Source organism: Eretmochelys imbricata, chromosome 2, assembly GCF_965152235.1.
Source record: "Eretmochelys imbricata isolate rEreImb1 chromosome 2, rEreImb1.hap1, whole genome shotgun sequence".
Taxonomy (NCBI): domain Eukaryota; kingdom Metazoa; phylum Chordata; order Testudines; family Cheloniidae; genus Eretmochelys; species Eretmochelys imbricata.
The window spans coordinates 24,191,310-24,215,961 of record NC_135573.1 but is presented as its reverse complement, the minus strand read 5'-3'; the positions used below and the strand labels follow the sequence as shown (position 1 = coordinate 24,215,961).

At 44.5% G+C, this 24,652-nt stretch overlaps 1 protein-coding gene across 1 annotated transcript in view; it reads right to left on the bottom strand.

The window, feature by feature from the left end:
- Window positions 1-23,565, bottom strand: part of SNTB1 (syntrophin beta 1) — a 177,869-nt gene extending 154,304 nt beyond the window's left edge. The window contains exon 1 of the mRNA XM_077809846.1: window positions 22,959-23,565. Coding sequence (XP_077665972.1) covers window positions 22,959-23,565 — 607 coding nt within the window. The remainder of the gene's footprint in view (window positions 1-22,958) is intronic.
- Between the last annotated feature and the right edge of the window lie 1,087 nt (window positions 23,566-24,652).

Sequence of the window (24,652 nt, the reverse complement as noted above, 5' to 3'; positions counted from 1 at the left end):
GAGTGCCAGAAAAAGAACTGGCTCAGATCACTTCCCCTACTTTGGGGCAGAGACCAAACTGTAATTGAGGTCCTCTCTATACATGGAGTTATTCCTGATTATCTCCACAAGAGAACATACTCAATCCGGAATAAAAGAGTGTCCATACATGGGGTTATTCTGGAATACCGACTGTGCTTTAAATTTACACCCTATCTTAAACTATATTAACTTTCAGGTGTAGACAAGCCTTAGATCTCAAGTCAGTCTCTGCTGAGCTCCTGGAGCAGCACAACTATGGGCCTAGGTCACACTGCCAGATGCCCATCTAGCCCTAGCAAATCAAGCCTCAACACCTGAAAGAGATAGGTGCTAGTATCCTCATTTTACTGATGGGGAAACTGAGGCACAGCAGGATGTCTGTAGTGACAGAATTGGGAAAAGACCCTCAGATTTCCTGACTCCCAATCATGCATGTCAACCACAAGACCTATCTTTCCTGTTATCACAACAAACCTATGTTATGTCCAGGCTGGGCAGTTTCTGAAGAATTCCATTAAAGTTTTATGTTACTGTTTTATGCAGTAACACATGGTTATATTAAACCTGGGTTATGTGTGCACTGAATCAGATTACAGATGAGGAGCATCATTTAACTGACGGCTGACAATTCACAGTAGAAATTCAGGCTTCTCACCTAAAATATTAGCACTCTCGTACGAGATCCCTGACAACAGCATAGTTTAAAATATTGGACAAAATCCTGGCCCCATTGAATCAATGGGAGATTCACCACTGACTTCAGTGGGGCTGGGATTTCACCCAATGAGTATTGATAGCATAGCATGGTACGAGCTTTAAAGACAGGCCACAACATAGACATTCCCAAATAGGTAGAAATTTGGAAATATTAAAAACATGATGTGGCTATGCAGTCTACCCCTTCAAGGCAGCAACACCTGGTGGTCTGCACATCCTGCCACGTGGCATGGCCTTTACATAGGACCTTTCAAACTCTTAAAGACCTAAGGGGGATATGGATGGAAAGGAAATGGCTCCAGGAATGAATGGTGTGTGGGAGAAAATTCTGTTACTGTTTCTTTAAAGGCGCAGGTGCCGCCTTGCCAAGGGGGTGGGGCCAGGCTCTCCTCTCCCCCAACCAATCAGGAATGAGCTGAGAAGGAGACCAGCATAAATTCTGTCTCCTCTCTCATAGCAGAGTAGACAGAAGCAGGCTGCCAAACCCTCTGATCCTGAGGATTAAGTGGGCCCAACTGAGGTAGTAGTTGGCTAAGACTGTACAGCAAGCTAAATTACAACCCTGCTCCCGGAGGAGAGCTGGGGCTCCTGCTGATTTAAAAAGGACAATAATTACCTGAATTACACAGCTCCAGGAGCAGGCTGGGGCTCCTGTTGTAAGCCAAGACAGAGTGACTGAGAGGACACCCTAAGGGGACTGGAAACAAGGCCCAGCGGGCAGGCCTTCAGAGAAACCCAGAAAGCCAGAAGAATCTTTTATCTCAGATTTTTGTTATGGACTTATTTTGCACAAGATTTTATAATAAACCAGCCCCAAGGAGGATACTGTTGAGTCAGGAGGACCTGAAATGGAGTTACTGGGTTCCTGAGAGGGGAAAATGAAGCAGGGAATGCCTGGAACGCCACTCTTAGCCGGTAGAAGGCACTCTAGGGCAGTCACATCCTGTGACACTTTGCATAAATAGTTATTTTAATATTCCTTTAGACTAAGCTAAGCACTGACATCTCACAATTTTATCATGAGCCTTGCAATATATGGTGTTTTTCTTTAAACCCCAGCTCCTGAGGTCAGGTGATTATGTGAGAATTTCAGTTTTCCTTAAAAAAAAAATAGTTTTTAGCCCTCACGGTTGCAGAGAGCAGCTTGAAAATGTGAACCCTCAAGGCTCAAAAACCAGAAGGCAATAAAAAGAACTCACAATTCAGGTTTAAAAAATTCATGAGTTTTTCTTGGGGGAGGGTAACAAGGGGGGGAATCTGACTAATGATGTTTGAACACTTGGGGTTGGCAATACTGTAAAAGTGAGAGGAAACTTTCAAAGAAATGAACGCCTAAATGTATAAAATAAAAAGGAAGGAGTTAGCCTCTCTTTCAATAAAATGCACTAAAGACTGTTTTTGACATTGTCCTTTTAAGAACATACACTACATCTCAAACAACTCCCCCTAATAAAGAGGTCTAAATGACTTTTTTTACTAATGCAGCCCAAAACCTAGATTAGTGTTTCATTTCACGCGGAATCCAGTTCGCACTTATGTTAAACATTGTGCCTATGTGCATTGTGACAGGGTTGGGCCAGATGGCTATAGGAAAGTAACAGAAGCCAGATATATAAGCTCCAGGCTAAGTAGGTCCCCTTTCCCTGGGTAAGGTAACAGGGAAGGTTCCAGAACAATCAGGAACCTTCTGGAGACCATTAAGACAGGCTGATTAGAACACCTGCAGCAAATCAAGAAGCTGCTAGAATCAATTAAGGCAGGCTAATCAGGGCACCTGGGTTTTAAAAAGGAGCTCACTTCAGTTTGTGGTGTGCATGTGAGGAGCTGGGAGCACGAGGCACTGGGAGCTGAGAGTGAGAACACGGACTGTTGGAGGACTGAGGTGTACAAGCATTATCAGACACCAGGAGGAAGGTCCTATAGTGAGGATAAAGAAGGTGTTGGGAGGAGGCCATGGGGAAGTAGCCCAGGGAGTTGTAGCTGTCACACAGCTGTTCCAGGAGGCACTCTAGACAGCTGTAGTCTACAGGGCCCTGGGCTGGAACCCGGAGTAGAGGGCGGGCCCGGGTTCCCCCCAAATCCTCCTAACTCCTGGTCAGACACAGGAGGAGTTGACCTGGACTGTGAATTCAGAAAAACGGCCAAGCTGAGGAGTGAAGCTCCAAGGCGAGCAAATCCACCAATAAGCTCAAGACCCACCAAGGTAGAGCAGGAACTTTGTCACAGCATGTATCACAGTTACTCAAGAGGTCAGAAAAGTCAAAATATTATTAGATCTCTCTTGCTGCATGTTCTTCTGGGCATTAAAGTACAGATATCCTAATAATGGGGCTGTTAAAAAGCTGTATGCCTGTTCTTAGAAGACCAAATTTTATACTTTCTTTGGACGGATTTTTGGTGTGTTTGACAAAATGGAATATTTAATCATTAAGAAATGATACCACACTCTTTTAATGCACAATCCAGCTACAAGATCCACTACCATGGACCTATGAGGAGTCCCATTGATTGACTTCAACCCATTAACTACAAACAGTAGAAACACCTCAGGCTAAAAAACCTGGAGCTTCCCTGCAGTCTTTGGTGTGGGAAAATTATTTGCTAGCCATTTTTCCTCCTCCTGAGACTCCACCACAGAACAAACTATTAGAAAACCAAATAAGCTGCTACACATGAAATCAGCTACAAAATTCTTACAGCACATGGGATGTATGCTGGAGACCCAGTAACAGGACACAACCATGCCACACTGTGAATACTCAGAATGTCATCCACACCCTGAATACCAAAGGACCTTGAGTGCTTTCTTCCACCACCCCTCCCTCAAAAGCACAAATATCAAAAATATCACAATCGGGATTTTTTGCAAAGCTAACAAAATTTAAAGGCCATGAATCACGTAACTTCACTTAACTTGGTTTACTGGAGTCTAGCTCAATCTGCAATGACAGGCCAGTGGAAGAAGGTAGTCTTTGGAACAAACCCCTGAATTTGGGAGGGGGTGTGTGTGAAAATAATGGGCTTTGGCTCCAGCACAAAGCCTCTTAAGCATCAGCTTTCTAATTAGTGTCAGTAGACACTTGATAGTGCTCTCTATTTTACTGGGCAACCATTGTTAGGTTCCCCTCACATCGGACTACTTCTTCAGTTGAGTGATGCAATTTAAAAAAAAAAAAAAAAAAAAAGCCCTTGAGGCTAGATCCTGCTATAAGTGTGCTCGTGTGCACCAACTCTGATTACTCTATCAGCCATGTGCTGTTTTCTTAGGGTGGAAGGTCCATGGCACAATCAGGAAACATTTAGTCAGACAGTGGTACCCTCTTAGTACACAGAGCAATAAAAGCACTGTCCCCAGTGCAAACATTCCACACTTTATTACAGACTGCTTCAACTTGCATACTGTCCCCAATTTGCTACATGCCAACTAAAATCCTGAAGATATACAGCGCTAGGGGAGGATTCCAGGAATTCCACCTGATGCAAAGGCACTGAAGAATGTTTCTCAGTATCAGCAAGTTGTAGGCGGTTTCCTCCTGCTTCTCCCAAGTGCAGCTGAGATATGCTGTAATTCAGAGGTGTCCAGAGTGTGATACGCAGATGAAATGTTGCCAAAGAACCTGGCAGCACAGGCCTCAACTCCCTATCATTAAAGATATGAGTGGCTGTAATCTGTGTCATTTTATACAAATTATGTGCTGCTCTTGGGTTCCTGACAAGTGGTTTATGTGGCTCTTAATGGGGCCAAATCTGGGCACCCCTGAATAACATGAATTAAAATACTGAGCACTTTACATTTTCGAAGCACTGTAAAAAAAAAAAAAAAAGGCCCAGTACTGCTCCTATTGACATCAATAGCGGATTTGACATTGAATGCAGTGGGAGGATGACTGGGCTTTCTACTTCTGAGCTACGTTCCCTGCTCCATATTCTTCTCTTATGTTGCTTCTAAATTTATTTCTCTTTCCGAACATCCAACAATGAACACTGTTAGGATATAGATATTCAGGCCTGTCTGTAAAGGCCTGTACTTTAAGAATTTAGGTGTATTCTTATCACTTGGCTAGTTATAGAGGTATAAAAGAAAGAATCAAAATCACTGTCTGCCAGTGCAAGGTCCTTCTCTTACTGTGACAGTCTGAGGCCCTGTGCTTAGGCTAAGGCCTTTGGCTAAGCAGCAGAGGCAGCCATAAACTGGGAAGCGAACGGTCACATCCTCGCATTCCAACCTAGTCACATTGAAATAAGGTGCTATTGGGCTGTTAGGCACTATCAGGACAGGATTGTATTCCTATCACCTCCAGAGAAAGGGAAGTGCCTAGAAAATGTAAAAGGAAACTTAGTTTGATAGCATCCTGTCTGGCAAGAACTCACTTATCAATAGCTGGGATGTGAAATCCTCACTTCTGTATTGTCTTGCCATTATAGTTCCCACTTTGCTATTGTTTGTCTGTATAATCTCTGTCTGGTTCTGTGATTGTTCCTGTCTGCTGTATAATTAATTTTGCTGGGTGTAAACTAATTAAGGTGGTGGGATATAATTGGTTACATAATCATGTTACAATATGTTAGGATTGGTTAGTTAAATTTTAGTAGAATGATTGGTTAAGGTATAGCTAAGAATATTACTATATAAATTAGGGGCAAACAGGAAGTAAGTTGGGATTCAGAAATAAGGAAAAGGAACTTGTATTTAAGCTTGCTGGAAGTTCACCCCAATAAACATCGAATTGTTTGCACCTTCGGACTTCGGGTATTGTTGCTCTCTGTTCATGTGAGAAGGACCAGGGAAGTGGGAGAGTGAAGGAATAAGCTCTCTAACATCTTGGTGCCGTCTGCCTGATTCTCTTCTCGTACATTGGCATAACAATAGCATCTTGTGTGGAACAAAAACCAGACCGGAGTTCAAAGTCCAGCTAGCCATTTTCAGAATTAGGTTCAAAACAGAGACCAAACAACTCACATTTGTTTGTTTACTTTCCGTATATGAGGGAGGTTGAATTACCCCATTGCCCATCATATGGAAGCACTGGTGTGTACCTTCCTGCTCCCCCACCCCAATACCTGGGATTCATTAAGGAGGTATTTCCACTAAATCATTGCAAAAGAGCAAAACTGTGCAAGGAAAAAGTTTGGAACAAACAAAAGCAGCTTTGCAAGGCAACACAGTGCTGCTGCTCTATAAGCCAGTCTTCCATAAAACAGCAATCAAATTCAGGGAACCAATTCTGAGTCTCTAATCAGAGAGCAAAATCTTAGTAATTAAAGTGCCCTGTACAGTCTTGTGACACAGCTGAAGTATTTTATGGCTTATGTTAAACTTTGGCTAATATACATTTACTCAGATTAATTACTTGGTGGATAGTTCACTCAGGAGCATTTTTAAGCTGATTGAGGGAAAAGATACTTGTATCTCTTTTATGATGGGCAAACCATAAACATGTTACTGCTTCGGTTTAAAATCCATTTTTCCCATTTCCCATGAAAGAAGGCCAGTAGCATAATTCTGTTTGTGTACTGTACAAACAAAGCCATTTTGTTTCAGACTTGTTCTTCTGGGCAGCTCTGGATCACAAATTTTATACTGACAGAGTTAAAATATAGCTGATCTCACATTTTTCAAAATAATTGTAATGACATAACAGATTTTTAACCATTAGACCCCCTTCATCAAACATACGTAATCCAATTGGATACTGTGGGGAAACTCATATGCATAAGTTTGTAGGATCTGAGTCTAAATTCGTACATTCTGCAATACTGCTCTTGTTTTGAAACAAGTTTGAAATTTCTACATTTTGTTTTCTGATGTTACTTTTCCACTGGCACATACCTTTTATTTGCTCGTTTGGTTTTGGTATACTTGGATGGAAAGGGAAAGAAGTGAGCAGGAATGTTAATGAAAAAGCTTAATACTTTTTATTCTCACCTTGGGCTTGTTAGAGTATTATTCACCATCGGTTTCTCCAAAAGTGAGACATTTTAGACAGTTGAATGAACTCATGTGCACACAGAGGAAAAACAAAATCTGGGCCTGATCCCGCAAACACTTCCCCACGTGAGTAACTCTACACACGTAATAAATTCCACTGAAATATATGAGTCTACTCAGGGTGCGTAAAGTTACTCAAGTGTGTAAGTGTTTTGCAAGACCAGGGACTAGGCAAAGAAACAGACTTCAGCTGTACTAGCAGCATAGGGGTTTACGATAAACAGTGATTATATATATGTTAAAATTAAACATATTTTAATTCTCTACTTTATGGTTAAATCCCTCTTTTAATTGTAGGTGGCAGCATTGCAACTCTAAAAGAAACAAGATAAAGAAGCATGTCAACTCTGGCATTTAGCCAAAAGGACATCACCAAACGACGAGAGCTCTCCCTGTCTTAGGATACCACTCAACGCTAGTGAATGTCTGTGCAGTTCCAGGAAGGTGTACAAAGCATTTAACAGGAGGAAATCATCAAGTTTAACACTTCACTCATGCAATTGTTTATTTAGCTGTAAATGCAGTTTCTTGTACAAGACTATTTTGATAATCAGCCTGAGAAGCGTCTGGCTGTTTTTAACATTACCGAATGTTATAATCAATACACAGAAAGGCAGACTGACTTATGTTTGTGACAGTCACATAGCAGCAAGTTTGCAGTTCACTGGAAACCAGAGATGAGTCAAATGCAATCTCCACAGTGAAGGGGCTTCTAGAACGGTATGTATTGTCTGCCCTGTAATCTTACATCTTGAAGTACAACCCGCCAGAAAGAAAAGGAGTACTAGTGACACCTTAGAGACTAACCAATTTATTTGAGCATAAGCTTTCGTGAGCTACAGCTCACTTCATCGGAGTGAGCTGTAGCTCACGAAAGCTTATGCTCAAATAAATTGGTTAGTCTCTAAGGTGCCACTAGTATACTCCTTTTCTTTTTGCGAATACAGACTAACATGGCTGCTACTCTGAAACCCTCCAGAAGACACTAAAGTTGGCCTGATCGGAAAACCAGAATTTTTTTTGCAGAACTGTCCACAATTTCTCCTGATTGTATCCTAGGGAGAGCACATGGGAATCTAGTATATCTACTGCTATACAGGGAACATGAATTTCTGCTAGCCATGACTATTTGGAGAAAATATGACTCCCCAAAACCAAACCAAACCAGAAACTAAAATTTTTGGTGTTTCAAAAAAAAAAAAAAATATGAAACAAAACAGACAACCAAAACAAACAAACTCCTGTGGCTATTTCTCCCCATCCCCAATATAATATTTTATTTTTGTGTCTCTCTACTGTTCCAGTGCTTCTTCTGGGCCAGAAGAAGAAAGTGATGAAATGCTGCTTGGAAACCTGTTCATGTAGCACAGGGGTCGGCAACCTTTCAGAAGTGGTGTGCCAAGTCTTCATTTATTCACTCTGATTTAAGGTTTCGCGTGCCAGTAATACATTTTAATGTTTTTAGAAGGTCTCTTTCTATAAGTCTATAATATATAACTAAACTATTGCTGTATGTAAAGTGAATAAGGTTTTTAAAATGTTTAAGAAGCTTCATTTCAAATTAAATTAAAATGCAGAGCCCCCCAGACCGGTGGCCAGGACCCGGGCAGTGTGAGTGCCGCTGAAAATCCGCTCGCGTGCCGCCTTTGGCACACATGCCATAGGTTGCCTACCTTTGAAGGAGCATTTCCTGCCGTATCACATACAAGAAGCATCCAACGTTTTTGCTACTCATCTGAATCTGGACTCTATCCCTTCTGAGATTTTCCCATCATTAATAACTATATCTGGAGTCTAGGATTTCAGTGCAAGTCAAATCACTTTGCTTTATAAAGTTACCGTGACAAAGTGGGAATATTTTGTAATATTTTTATGAAGCCTATGTGTGCTTCAGTTCCCCTGTGTATGCTGCAGTTACCTAGTGCAGCGGTTCTCAACAGGGGGTCCGCGAACACTTTCAGGGGGGCCACAGGGCCCCGCAATTAAAACCCAGAGCCCAAGCCCCAGCACCTCCTGCAGGGCTGAAGCCAGGAGCCACAGGGTTGAAGCCCCAAACCCCTGCACCCCCCCCCAAGTTGAAGCTGGAAGCAGCCGGGCTGAATTCCAGAGCCCTGAGCCCCAGTGGGGCAGAAGCCTTGAGCCCATGGGCAGAGTCGGGGGTCACGAGGGTGTTTCCTCCTCCCAAAACTACAGTGCAAAGGAAGGGCAGTCCTGGGGCAGCTCCACCTCCGCCCCCCCCTCCCCACACACACAGCTCCTTCTCTCCCCACCCCCTGGCCAGGTCAGAGGCAGGAAGCCAGAGTCGGGCAGCATGGAACAGCTGCTGCTCTGGCTGGTGCCATGGAGCAGGCAGCCACGGCGTTCCCTCGTCTCCTGCTGGTGCAGGGGGTTGAAGCTGCCCCTCAGCTCCCAGACCCTTTGCTCACACAGCTAGTAAGAGCTGCCTGGGAAGGGAGACCCAGCTCCATGGCTGGCAGAGCCCTCGGGGAACAGGGATCACAGGAGAGCCCTCCAGACACACACAGCCACTAGCTACCCCCATCCCTGCACAGAGCTACCCCCTCCCTACACCTTGAGCTACCCCCCTGCCTGCATACAGCCCCTAGCTACTCCTCTCTCTGCACCCTGAGCTACCCGTCTGCCCACATACAGCCCCTAGCTACCGCCCTCCCTGCACGGAGCTACCCCTGTGCCTAAATAAAGCCCCTAGCTACCCTTCTCCCTACACCCTGAGCTACCCCGCCTGCACACAGCCCCGAGCCACCCTTCTCCCTGCCCCTGTGCTGTTTTCAAACTTTTTGAGCTGAGCCCCCCAACTTTGCCACCCCTCCCCCAACCCAACCCAGAAAGGCAGGTGGCCTGTTGAGGTGAGTCAGAGGTGGAGGTGGTGCTCCCTCCATGGACTCCGCCATGCGGAGCTGGCTCAAGCCCCGCTGACCCCTGTCCACCCACAACAGAAGTCAAACTACACCTATGCCTGAATCCCCACCCACCCTTCCCCTACTGGGCCCTGGAGTTTTTAATAGCAAGTTGTGGGGGGGCCTCAGAAAGAAAAAGGTTGAGAACCTCTGACCTAGTGGATGGAAAAGGACGATTGGGACAAGTTAAGAGATAGGTGTGAATGGTGCCTCACCTCCCTGTCCCATATCAAGAGAATATAATGACAGATCCAACTGCCTGGTCATTGACACCTAGAAAACTATGACCATAGATTGCCCCACCCCTCCCATCTCTGGAACAAAGAACTGGAGAGGTGGGGGTTGAGTGTGGGCTGCAGGAAGCAGGCAGGCACACCTGGGAGTCTGACAAAGAAGGTCAGATGGAGGGAGGGAGATGGAGCTTGAACTATGGGGTTCACTACAGCTTGGCTGGGCTCTGAGCAAACCAGAGAGGACTACGCTTTAACCTTCATTCCTCTATGCTAACCTAAGGACTTCCTTTGCTGTGTTCCAGATAACTAATAAACCCTACTGTTCTGACAACACAGTGTGAGTGTAACTGCAAATGCTTGGAGAGGTGCCTTGATCCCTAAAAAGGATACAAATCTCATCAGGGGTCTGTCTCAGCTGGACTTGCTGAATGGAGTTTCATAGTTTGAAGCAGCAGCACCACAGACCCAGAAGTCCAGTCTAGAGAGGCGGTGAAGCCAGGTGGCTGAGCCTGGAGGAACAGTGAAACCCCTAAGGGGTCTAGTACACTGGAGGAGTCCCTCTTAGAGACTGTTCCAAAGCTGGGGCCATAGCCCTGACTCTGTGGTGCCGGTCATAGACCCAAATTCCAACCCATAACTGATTGTATGAATAATTCACTCTCTTGGTTAACACTGAACATTAGGTTAAGAAGTAACTAGTGTTTAAAGAACTATCAATGACCAGCACAGAAATGAGCTCAGAGGCTGAACTGGCGTCATGTCTATTCTATTATCTATTTTCTTGTTAAAAAAAATTCTGGAAAGCAGAAACTCTCTCTTCAATAGGAGGTAGAATAGCTTTACTACCAGAGGATACAGAAACTGGAAGGCAGCTTGCTCCCCTAGGACACGATCCTGCAATAAGCTTTGCGCAAGTAGATCCTTGTGCTCATACAGTCCTGAGGAAGTCAGTCAGGCTCCATCAGGAAGTGGGGTTTACCCATATAGAGTTCATCACAGAATCAGGGTCACATGAACAATAGACTAATAAAGTCAGGATATAACCACATCAAATCTTCCTTCACCTCCGTAAACTCCACTTAACACACAATATATATACATGTGTGTTTTTCACCCTACTAAATTTGTGCGTTGATGAACAGAGAAAGAGGGAAGAAAAGAATGAAGTACTATTGCCTCAAGTCCCTCCACAAGAAGCTCATCTTCTGTAAGTCTGTGAACCCTTCTCCCTAATTAGCTAGAATAGATACCTCTACATGTAAGTCTTTAATAAAACAAAAGTTAAAGGTGTTATGACTCCAGGTGAAGCAGAACTGAAGTTGCAGCTGTAACAAGGAGTAGTTGAAAAGTTGTGCATAGAAAAGGTACTTGGCAATTTTTAGAGGCTTCAGAAATTTATTTAAAATTTCTCTCTTTCTTCAGGTCTTTGCTATGAATATCCTGGTATTAAGGAAACTTACCATCTTACAGGTAAGAGTATCTGAAAAATACCAATTTGAAAAATTAAAATTTTCATCATAGATTTGTAAAACAGTTTCCTGTAAAACAGGCAAACACATGAGGGACACACTGTGGCAAAGTATAAAGATTTTATGAGAACTCACATTTCGTAGTATGACAGGTTTCAGAGTAACAGCCATGTTAGTCTGTATTCGCAAAAAGAAAAGGAGTACTTGTGGCATCTTAGAGACTAACCAATTTATTTGAGCATAAGCTTTCGTGATGAAGTGAGCTGTAGCTCACGAAAGCTCATGCTCAAATAAATTGGTTAGTCTCTAAGGTGCCACAAGTACTCCTTTTCTTATTTCGTAGTATGTCACTCACAGCTTCACTACTCATTAGTAATGCAGCCATCTCAGCTCAGGACAATACAACCCCAATACCACACCACAGCACCATAAAATGCATGAAGGTATATGTAATAGGGAACAGAACAGAAACCAGTTAAGAGGGATAACATGTCCAAAAGCTTTGTTGGAAAGTTATAAAAATACAGATGCTTGGGTATATAATGAACTACATAATTATGATACTCGTTATTTCAGAACTACTGTGTAGAGATGTCCAACATCTACTGGCCAAATAGTTTTCCCATTTGAAAATGTCACTTTATCAACTTTTCCACAAGGAAAATGTCAATTAAGAAAATGTTTTGATTTTCTGATCAGAAAATTCAAAATAAATCTTTTTATTTTGAATTGACATTTTGAAACTAATCCACATTAAAAAAAATAGAAATGTCATTTCAAATCAAAATGAAATAAAAATCCCATGGAAACCGTGGAATTTTTCCCAGTCAAAACATTTCAAAGTGGTATTTATTTTTTCCAGAAACCTTTTTACTAGAAAAATGTGGGGTTTCTGACAAGTCCTATTAGTATGTAAAACTATGTTCTCATGAAAATATGATGATCTTGCAGGTTTTAAATAGCAAAACCAGACATTTCAATTAACCTACAATGGCCCTGATCCAGTGTTCCTCACACAAGCAAATCTCAGCAGGAGTTTGCTCTGTTTTGGTGGGATGAGGATTGCCATATGGGTTCAGGCCCCGTATTTATTTCATCTAGGCTTTACGGATTAATTCTGCTATTTTGACAGTCCATTCTACACCTTTTTTAAACTACAAGTATAACAGGTGGTGAAAGGAAAATGTAACGGACTTTGAACCATTTTTGAGTTTTAGGAATCTTTGTAAATGATCTTTTTAGAATCTGTATTTATAGCCTTTCCTTAATCGGGTCTTTGAAGGTTGATTTTATTGTATGTGAAGTGGAAACATCAATAATTTGTTCCTTATATGTTTCCTTTATGGCCTACCCCCATGAAACATATGGGCACAATTTACTTACCCAGACAGCTACTTGTGAATGGATTGTGAACAGATTTTAACGTAATTGCTTTCACTAGCATTTTTACCACATGAGGATCCTGTATTTTTCCAATGCTTTTTTTGGCTGGACACCTCTCTCCAGAGCTAGAAGACTGAAGTTCTTGGTGACCTTCAGTACTTGCCATTCAGTTTCTAACACAGGAAACTGGACTTACAATGCAGGCTCTTCTCTAGCCAGGATGAGGAAGTGGCCCTGAAAGTGGCTAGAGACTGCATGGCAGAAACAATGGATTAGCAGCAGCCTCTATAATACCAGCAGAAGTTTTGTAGGCAAGCTTTATGTTGTTTTGCTCTCTCTCCTGACAGCATGCTCAACACTACTTCAGTTGTTTAAAGAACTGGAGTTGTGTTAACATTTTGTCAGGCCATTTACTTGGGCAATATCCAGACTCTACTGTTTAGAAATGTGCTACATGAACTTAACTTTCGCAAACTGCAGTAATTACGTCTGGATGCTTCATGAGGAGTATACAATTAACCAGTTCATTCTGGTTTTCAGTCGATACCCTTTCTAGTTCTACTCATGTAAATACAGTTAGGAAGACATGTTTGTTTTCAGAGAGTTAAAGTCAGCTGAATGCTGCTGCTATAGACCCTGGATGAGACCTCTAGTGGCAGAATACACAGAAATCACTACTCTGCTGGGGTAGGAGTGAAAAATGGGCCAGCACTGCCCTCAACACTGAAATAAGGTTCACCACGGAAATAAGTTTTAAGTTGCCTATTATATACATATCCTCCAGGAATGTGCTCTTCTGTTACTGGTTCTGAGGAGGACCCCACCACCACCACTATGCATCCTGGATAAATGTCACACATACCAGGCAAATCAGTAATTGTGTAAGATTAGCTGGTACGAATGAGGTAAGAGCAGTGGACATTTAGAGAGGATAAAACGTTCTTTGGAAAGGCACAGCAAGTTAAAACTTTACACAACCCCCCTCAGATTAGGGGGGGAATGAACGAATAAAACTCAATTAGTTCAAGTAGCAGCAGTGTTGAAAACAAAGCTTGCTCATCTTATTCATGCAAAATACTCATTAAGTCCAGGTGTTAAATTCCCCCCCCCCCCCGGAGTTTCAAGCCAATGGGAGTTTTGCATGAATAAAGCAAACAGGATGTAGCCCACTATGAGGAATCAGGTCTGCAACAGCATTTTCCATTACCTTCTTGTTATTCCCTTTAAGGCCTCAATCCTGCTCCCACTGAAGTCAATGAGACTTTTGCTATTGACGCCAGTGGAAGAAAATAGACACCACCCAGGCTGGGGAGAGGGACTTTTTGCAGTGACTGAACCTGGGACCTCTCTCTGGATGTAAAACATGAGTCCCTATTACTCAAGCTAAAACACCAGGACCATCCACTGAGAGGCAGTAGCAGACTCAAATGTCTCTGTGTGACCTAGCCTCTAGAAGAGGAAGGCAAAGTACCACATAGTTAGAGTGGGTTATGCTAAATCCCTCCTGAATACCTTGAATACCAAATTCACTTTACTTTTACTCCAATAAAAAGAAGAAAATTGCACCAGCAATGAATTTGACCCCTCAACTTCAGAACCTTGTAGAATCAAACCCAATGTCAGTTAGCAGATAAAACAGTTCTGATTATCTTAATTAACCAAATCTCATCAAATATCTCTCTCACCTACTGATCAATATTCACAAGTATTCATTACATTAATGGTATAAAGTGAAAATTGCTTTTGTACCACTGAACACACTAACAACAACAGAGCAATAAACTTATTTAAATGTCACATTACTCTTAAAAGAGACATAGGTCTGACTGAAATATCCGCCTCATGAGTATGACCCACAAACTGTAGGGTCAAATTTTTTGCTGGTGTAAACAATCAAAACTCCACTGAAGTCAACAGAACCCTTTTACACCAGCAGAAAATTTGGACCCTACTTTTTTTTTTCTAAAGGTTTTATATTCTGATGTTCAAACACTGAATATGCTTTAAAATGGAGAATTAAAACAAGTGGCAGGTGGAAGGGGAGAAATACTGCTCTCCTAGGACCCAATCCTACTATTGGGCATTTCTTCAATAAGCAACCTTAATTACACTAGTTGGGGCCTTTGATGTGAACAAAAACCTACTAACAAGAACAAAGTTACTCATGTGTATTAGTGTTTCCAGGAGTAAGGTCTGACTTTAGTTGAAATTATTATTACTGTGCTTAACTTTAATAAAAACAACACACAAAATGTCCCTAAACCATGAGGAAATAAAAAATGTATTCAAAGCCCTATTTTGGATCGGGCTTTATTAGTTCTGCCAATATAGTAACCTCCAGTAGCTCAGCAAAAGGCTACATAACATTTTAATCAGGAGTATACTGTATGTTAATCATTTCAAATCAGAGACAGTCTCTCCCGTCTACTGTTCTGGCTCATTTCCTTACAATTAAGAACTACATCTTACTCAAGTGCTACGATACAGACATATGACTTCAGATGTGACATACGGTGCAGTGCCCTATCTAAGTACAAATTTAGAGATTACTTAACCCTTTCAGTACTTGGAATTGTAGACAGAATAATTAAACAGACCAAAATGAAAGTGTACAGCAGCGGCTAGTAAATCTAGCTTGCCAGACAGTTAGCCAAAAATTAGGCTTCTTGATTTCATTAACTTTGAAAAGAATACAGCAATGTAACGAACAGAACATCAATCCGAACTCTGTGTGCAAAGCAAACCTGAGGGACCTGTTCACAAAGTATATGCTTAATTGCATTCTACGAGATAAGGGAGAATAGACTTCACAGCTAAAACTCCATAGCAAAACAAACCTCATAAAATACATATAGTCACTCACATGGACAATCCCAGATGATTGATGAGTTGATGCCATCCTTGATACCTTTATGCTGATATTTCTGGCAGTTTTGTTGTTCCATTTGATGCATTGGATTATAGGTGATATGCATCAATGTTTAAATGAAAAAAGTTATACCTCCTTGTAGACAAGCTTGCTAACACTTCTGTTTTGGCCAGATTTAAACTTGAAGTAATCAGAATGTAGTTGACCAACTTCAACTCAGTAATTACTCAATTCCCCCTGCAGGTGCTGTTGGAGAAGTTACTTTGTGTCCCAATTTATTATATTGTGCTGCTATGCTCCGTGATCCTGCAAGATGCTGGGCACCCTCATTCCAATAAACTCCCCTCTTCACAGGCACACAAGGCACAAAATGCAGTGGAAATATCACCTTTCCGCTAGGCATGGAGGCCAAGCCACAGAGACCCATGCAGAGGCACTCTGAGTTGCCAAGGAACAGTGCTCTGCAGAAGGCACCTACACAAGACTGTGAAACGGATGGGGAGCAGTAGGTATATGACTCAGGGCCCAACACACAGCGTGATCCACAGCCCCAAATGCTGGGTGAGGGGCAGGGAGGAGCTGTGCAAAGGGCAGCAGCCATTAATCCTGCCAACAGATTCTCGCAGCTGACATGACCTGGCTGTGTGTTCCTTCTGAGTTACTCGAAAGCCTCTCCAGCCCTGAATAATTTTGTCTCTGGAATTTTTTCATATGCACTGTTCATCCCATTTCCTGCTCTCTGGTAAACAGATTAGATACCAGCCCTTGGACAGAACTGTAGACCACTTCCCCACTCAGTACAGAACTTTGGGGCACTGCTGAGAACTGATTATTGGTCCCTCACTCTTTGTTGTGTCTCTTAGCCAGTTTCCAATCCATGACAACACCTTCTCTCTCCCTGCATGACTACAGAGTTTCCTTAATACCCTCTGGTGAAAAGTTTTTTAAATGTCCAAATAAATTACATCTACCAATCTTCTTTATCTACTTGTGACACTTCCTCAGGGCATCCACAACCAAAGGCCACCATGTTACCTCCTGGCTCAGCACAAGAGACATGTTGGTGCTAAACTGTGTATCAGTTCCCTGCCCCCACAGCAAACTTCTCAATATCCTGCCAACCTTTATTTTGCCTTGCAAGTTAATACTTTGTGTACCCTAGTCCCTGAACTACCCAGAAGCATCTCCCTGTAGTGTCCAACTCGTCACTCGACATTCACACTAATTAGCAGGTAAGCTGTCCCCAAACAGACAGTGTACACACAGCTGGAAGGTTACTCCTCAGGATCAGGTCCTTTATAACATAAGAACAGCCACACTGGGCCAGACCAAAGGTCTATCCAGCCCAGCATCCTGTCCTCCGACAGCGGCCAACACCAGGCTCCCCAGAGGGAATGAACAGAACAGGTAATCATCAAGTGATCCATCCCGTCACACAGCACTGTAATCTATGGTGAAAACAAATATAAATCCATTAACAAAGAGCAAAGATTCACAGATTCAAGTGAGTGATGAGTAAGAATAATGGAAACAGAAATGGTTATGGTTATAAATAAACCAAAAGTATATCACGCTTTCCAGAGACTAAAACTTAACAGGCTACAGCCCTAGTTTCTCACCCTCTATATCTATCCAGGACCCATTTCTTCAGAATCAACCCCCTTTATAGATCATCATTGATTAGATTAAAGTGTTCCCTCTCAATTCAAAACTAAGCTTCAAAACCTTTACCATAATTTTCAGTCAAACGTAATTATCAGGACTCAGATTATCGCACAGTCCTTGGAAGTGGTGTAACTGAGACTAAGATTATATAACTTTCTTCTTTACCTTGTGATTTGATATTCAAATAAAGGTGTTTAAAAGATATCGAGGACACCCATTAAGCACGATCCAGCTTCTAGATGATAACAGAGGCATTTGTTCAATTAGATATTTGCTGGTATAAAAGGAAGTGATTAGACTATTTTACATATTTGCTGTAGGTATAAGGAGTAGGTTTATCAGTGAGGAATAATACATGTGAGTAGCAATCTCAATTTTAGCTCTACGTTCCCGGGGCCAAAGCATACATAGATTTAGTTAGTGGCTACAGTGTAATATATAGGTCAGCAAGGACATATTTTGTGCCCTATATCTCTCTTACTATTTTCACATTCTTGCAGGAGATGGGCATTGTTTCACAAGTAATGTCTTTTGTGATCCCCTAAAAGTAACTTGTTGCCAGGGCACTGCTGTAGGAAACACATGGCAACATAGGTAAGTGAGAACAGTTTTTCAGTAGCCAACAAGTAGCCTTTGGCCATTTTGCTTTATGTGAAGTAGACTGCTGTTTTATAAGGGTTGAATTATTTTTCTTTTTCAAGAGAAGATTAAGAAAAGGGAAATTTATTATAGTAGTTGTTTTTCACACGTTGCTTTAGTTCACACTTTAAATGTACATGATGTCAGTATTTTCAACTCCTAGAAGTACTGTATATAAATACCGCTGGGGAAATATTACACCGTATCATAGTGCAGAGCAACAATATGCTTCCATTTACTCTAATGAGCAGAAAATTGCTCCTATATGACTATTATTCTAGTCTAATTGAGAATCACAAAAAATGCTGAGTGAAATACATACAAACTTTAAGAACCCCTATGAAGATCCATTCTGTGTTTAATGCTCTGCTGCTTGCTCACCTCCATCATGTCCATCTCCATATCAGCATGTTAGAAAGTGATATGGTTCAGAGGTGTATCCGAATCCTTCTGACATAAACAGATACATTGGTTAGATTATTTTCCTCTACCTTAGACCAGTGAATTAGCGGGCAGAGGCAATCCTGCCTGAAACCAGCACAAATTATGTTTTGTTTTTTAACTTTATTGTAGGAACATAAAAAGGGAATCTGTACAACACAATCTGTTTGGCCTGTTAGTACCTACAGAAAGTGCCATGATGTAGCGATCACTCTTTGATGCTTTTTAATACTCTTGTGATTCAAAAAACAAGGTATCTATCTACTTGAATATAAGTACGTCGCATTGCACAATCTCGGAGATCACTAGGTTTTCTGTGGTGTCTGCTGTAAGGGGACCAAATTTAATAGAACTGGAGGGAAAATATAAATTATACACACACATTTTTTAAGCAGTAGCTATTAGTGTAATTTGGGCAGCATTCCAGGCCCATAGGTAAACAGTTCACATTTTATAAAGAGATATTCTCGTCTCCCATCTAAACAGCAGCTAAGTGCATATATGGTTAAACACAAATTGGAGGATGACAATCCAACCTCAGCTCCAGTGCTATCCCCACTCCCTCTGCTCACCAGCCTGCTCCCTTCCCCCATCACATGATTTTCCTGTTGTGGGTCTAAGCAGGGACTAAAGTAAGGGGGCTCGGAAGGAAGCACATCTCCCCCTCCTCAGGGAAGATGACAGGGGAGCTGTCCCTCTTCTACCTGGCAGCATTCCCTACAGTTCTCCCCCCTCCTTCAGGGACAGCTCCCCTTCCTTTTTCCAAGCTTCTTTAAAGCAACTGGGTGTGAGCCCCTTCCACCTAAAGTCCCGAAACAGCATCCTCGCTGCCTCAATTACTTTCTGTTTTCAAATTTCTGTAACAGACTCATCCTCTGGGGATCAGGCACTGAGGGGGACACAGCACATGCTGATCAGCAGGTTACACAAACGTCTTTCTCGAAATATACACTCTAAACTGGTCTTGCTTTGCTTTCATGTTAAAGGGGTTAGAGATTGTGGGTGTGCCACAAGCCCATAGCAAGGCGCAGGGCATCGTTCTGTTGCCCAAGGAGCAGAAATAAGCTGAGCTATCCCTATACTGGTGCAGATTACATCCCCTTGCACCAGCTCCAATACATTGGCTGATGCAATTGGGGAGAAGGGGTTAGAGCTAAGGCTCATCCCTATTGCACCCCCATTCCCCACACCCACCCACGTAGGAGGGGAAGCAGCAGCTCGCCCCATATATGCAGCTCTCTCTCATGTTAGTACCTGCAGTGCAAGTGGCAAGCACGGGGGATAAGGGGGTGCCTTCCATTGCCTGAGCCCTCTGTGTTGGCATGTGCCACAATTTGACTCTCACTTTGTCAATACATCATTTAGCTAGTCAAGCATTTTGGCATAGTGTTTCTATGGAGGATACCATACAAAATGAGGGCCCCACTACTGTGAGGTGCTGAGTGCCTTCAAGCCTCACCCACTTAAATTGGGAACAGAACACAGCCAGCATCTTTCAGGATCAGGCCCTTATAACTCCATTGCACTGAACTTGCCCCTTCAGATGTTGTTGCCCAACAGGCATGAGTAAATTCCATTATTTCCCCCAACAATATAAGCATAACGTATCATGACACAAGAACTAATGTGTTAGCATAGCAGCTGGCAATGTTCCTCTGCCCTGCCAATTGTTTTTAATGGGGGAGAATTCCTGGAGGATTGTCTCTTGCACACCTGTGTGTTTTTTCCTGCAAAGCTCATGGTTTTTAATACAGAGCTCTCTAGGAGGCTAAGGCTAGGGCACTGTAAGTAAATCATATAGGGGCATAAGCTTGTTCCCACCGCAGGCAACAGCAAAACCCCCATCGACTGCAATAGGCAAGCAGGAACAGTCCAGCTGTGTCAGCCTCTTTAAAAAACAAAAAGTTTAAAGAACCTTTGAACTTCCTTTGTTCAGCCATAAAAGGACTGTTTTAAATGGCATCACTGAAGAGTGATCTGCAAAGTGGGAAACTAGCTCTCTTGTTTTAAGCAGCCTTTCCTTCGTAGATTCCCTGTCAACTGAATAGCAGGTTCTGGGAGACACTATGGTAGATTCTGATTTCAGCTTCTCCAGTGGACCTGGCCCAATGTAAGTATTTCAGCATCAGTCATCCATTGGAGTGACTATTAAAATATACCACTGAATAATGAGTACTACTCTATTGCAGAAATAAGGCATCAGCATTCACTTCAAAGGAGGAAAGAGCTGAAGGCAGCAGCTGCAACAGGGTTTAAAAACGGGGGATGGAGGGGCACAGGAGCAGACTGATCCCTGGTCAAACTGCCTGGTCTTTGCTCCTATAGGGAACAACATTCACTCTTTTATAAGTGTCGCACAGCTTCTGCATGTCCAGTTTTGTGTATTATGCATAGGGGAAAACAGTTAAGAAAATTATGCAGTATTTGCTATGTTAATAATTAGACAACACCAAAGGTCAGATTCTGTCCATACATAGGTAACCTCTTACCAAAGATGGAATTTGGCCTCAGTAACCTCTCCCTTTCTGCTCTCTGACCTAGTAGACCTTCATGAACTATTTCACTGCTGGGTGAAGAAAATGGGCAATTAGATAAGAACACCCTGACAAACAAGTACCCAATTACTTCTGGGCGATGTGGTCCCGTTGTTATAAGATGCAACATTGATCAGTTCCTCACTTTCACAGCCAGAGTCAGATGTAATTTTCTTCCTTGTCTTTTACCTAACCACAGACTCTATGTGGTTTTAAACCAAGGATTCTCATCCCCTTTCCATACCATAAACCCATATTCAGCTATTTACAACTGATCCTCAAATGCACCCCATAATCCATAGCACCGGTTCCCACAGCTCCTCCAAGAGGCGTTACACTTCTTCAGTGACTCAAGAGAGGCACATCAGGTATCGTACTGTTGTTTAGTAGAACCAGAGGGAGGACAGGTTGCAAATGACTGAGGAAATCCGTTTCAAACTAAGATAGAAGACATGGAATGGCAGCAGGTTCACCACCTCACTCCACAAATGCTAATGACTCTAAGGTCAAGAACCGCTGGTTAAATGAACTTATGTACAAACAAACAAGCACTTTATCAAATACACACCAAGGGCATTTTCTTTTTAACACACACTAGTTTCTTTCTGCTGAACCTTTTCGCAGGTCTAGCAACTAAATTATCCCTCAAGGAAAAGACACTTATAAAAGATTTAAAAAAAAAAAAAAAAAAAGCTTTCAACTCAAGGCTTGTTTGAGAGGGGAGATCTATGGAACTTTTTTTCTGGTCTTTAACTTATCCTCTCTCTTGTTTTTGTCTCTCTTCCCCCAGCCCCACTTGCCTTCTTTTTTGGTCTTTTATATCGTCTGTGCCAGAACTAACTCATTTAGAGTGAGATTCACTTCTTTTGCATTCAGTTTTTAAGGTGGCTTCTAAAAGATCATCTCACTGCTGCTTGGGAATCAAGTCTCTTTTTTTCCCCTGCAAATGTTTCAATGAGATATTTGCCAATTTCGGTCAGATTTGTTCCCTTTCCCCCTTGCTACGAACTGGGGGAGGGGTAAATTTCAATAATTTCAAATCACAAGACACAGGTTGGCATAGCTCTGTGTGATCTGATCTGCTTGTTTCTCTCCCCTTTTGCAGAGCGAAAGTAGTAGTCAAACTCTCCGCCTTGTGGATCTGAGGTCTGCTTCCCCCCCTTCACCCTGTCATGTGTTATCTCAGCTGTTTAGGAAGGTTTTCCTAACCACTTCTCCTTGCAGAAAGAAGGGCTGCAAAGCCCCAGGCTGGGGATCCTCGAGATACTTTTCACTTAACCCAGTCAATGTGTGTGTGATCTCAGTGGTTCAGGGAGTTTTGTCACACTTCTTTCCCCCAGTGTTGGAGAGTTTCAAATCCTTCAGCTGTGTGGCCAGAGACATGCAGTTGCTTTATATCCTGCTCGGGTTTGCACTGTAGTGTAGTTTGTGTTCTGATCTGGCTGGTGAGGCTTTCCTACTCTCTCTGTCTTTTTTTTTTTTTTTTGTCTTCTTTTTTTTTTTTTAAACGTGCACGCAGAGAAACTTGCAAAGCCGGCAGCTTTGCAGCTGGGGTTCCTGGAGTTCCTTAAATCAAATTAACTCCTAACGTTCCCTAGCCATAGACTGGAACCTCTCTGCTAGCGTACGATCCGATCTGCTTTCCTTATACCGAGTTGCAAAGTCCTGAGCTGCGCGCCTGGGGATCTCAGCGCTGCTTTACACAAATTAACTCTTTACTTTCCAGTCACAGACTAGCACAGCCCTGGAGTTCGTGATCTGAGCGCGCCGGTGAGGACAGGTCCCTCCCCCGCCATAAACACGCCTGAGAACAGGTAGCAAAAGTGCCCAGCTTTGCAGGCTCCGTCACCCCTTACCTACCGCTGTCCCCTAGGCACCAGCAAAGCCCTGATCCGCGAGTCTCTCTCACGGGTGCAGGGAAAGTGGCTGGGGCATACCGGAGTCACGGTGTCTTTCCCCTCCCGATCATCCCCTACCTGCCCCGCTGGGCGACCCTGGCCTCCCCTTGCAGAAAGGGCGCGTGTGCGCGGCTGGGGAAAGGGGGGTGGGGGAAGCTGCCGGGCCCATTTTAACCCCTTACCTTCCAGCAGCACCTCCTTGCCGGCCCGCTTGAGCGCCTGCACCGCCTCGTCGTGGGTGGCGTCCCGCAGGTCCGTCCCGTTCACGGCCAGGATGGCATCGCCCACGTAGAGGGCCTGGGTCTGGTCGGCCGCCAGCCCCTTGAAGATCTTGCTGATGAGGATGGGCATCTTGTTCTCCTTGCCGCCCTTGATGCTGATGCCCAGCCCGCCCAGCTCCTGCTTCTGCACCTTCACGCACCGCTTCTTGTTGGAGATGGCGTCGGGCACTTGCTCGGGGAGCTCGGTGAAGGCGGTGCGCACCCCGGGGCCACCCCCCGCCTTGGGGCTGCCGCCGCTGCCCGCGGGCTCGGCCGCCCCGCCGGGGTTGCCAGCGGCGCCCGGCTGGCTCCCGCGGCCAGCGGCAGCCCCTCGGCAGGGCGCCCCGTTGCCGCTGGCCCCGACGCCGTTGTGGGCTGCGCCGTCGGCGCGCTCCTCGCAGCTCAGCACCAGGGCATCCTCGGCCAAGTTGGCCAGGACTTTGTGCCAGCGGTCCCGCACCAGGACTTCCAGCCAGCCGCTCCGCTGCTGCGCCCGGCCGCCGCCGGCTCCGGCTGCCGCTACCGCCATCTTTGGAGCATTCTTAGCGCACCATGTGATTGCACAGCCCGACCGACAGCCCGCCGCGCACAGGACAGGGCTGCGCCCCGGGAGCGCCCCGAGCGCCGCCAGCTGCGCCGGCGGGGCGGAGCAAAGCCCGCGGTTAGCCTGGCGCCCCGGGCGGCGGCAGCCGGTCAGCCGCTCACCTGATCCCGGGCGCCACCTCCCGCCCGCCGCTCACCTGCTGCGGGCGGCACGTGGAGGGGGGGCGCCCCCTGCAAGGCACAAGCGGGGCAGCAGCCCACCTGCTGCAGGCCCTCGTCAGCTCCTGCAGGTTCCCGGCCACCTCCCGCCTACAGGAGGGTCCATGGCAGGAGGCGCCCGGAGGGCAACTCACCTGCTCCGCGCACCACTTAATCCCTCTCCACCCCCACCTCGCAGCAGCAAGCACAGATGCGTCAGTAGACGGCCCTCCCCAAACCAAGCGCGAGCTGAAATCTGCCCAAATCCGCTCGCAACCCCATTCCTCCCGGCCGTTTACCTTCCATTTCTTCCTGGGGGCAGTCTCTCCACTCTCCTCCCCCGATCCTGGAAGACAGCGGGCTAGGTCCCTTCCCTTACCTGATCTCTCCACTTTTGCCTGTCTTTCCCTTTACAGTCTGGATAAGAAGGGACTCCCACTCCAGCTGAGCCAGTGTCACTAACCACAAATGCCCCGACAATAGCACAGACTCAGAAGGGTTTGGGGACAGAACATTTGGCCCAGTCGCCTGTCTGCTGCCAGATGCTTCAGAGGAAATGAGCAGAACAGGACAATTATTGAGTGATCCATCCCCTGTTATCCAGTCCCAGCTTCTGGCAGCCAATGTTTAGGGACACCCAGAGCATGGGGTTGCATCCCTGACATGGGCAGCATGTATTGTAGGCTGCGCCTCCCCAAACAGCCCGGGCAGGGCCCTGTCCACACTCTGCCTGAAAGGCTCCCTCCTGCTTTCCTTTCCCCCTTGGCCCCAGCCCAGGCAGGCTGGCTGCTCCTCTTCAGGGAAGTGGGATGGGGCTGAGGATGGGGCTAGGGCTGGCCTGCGGCTGGGACTTGGGGTGGCTGGGGCTGCCCAGT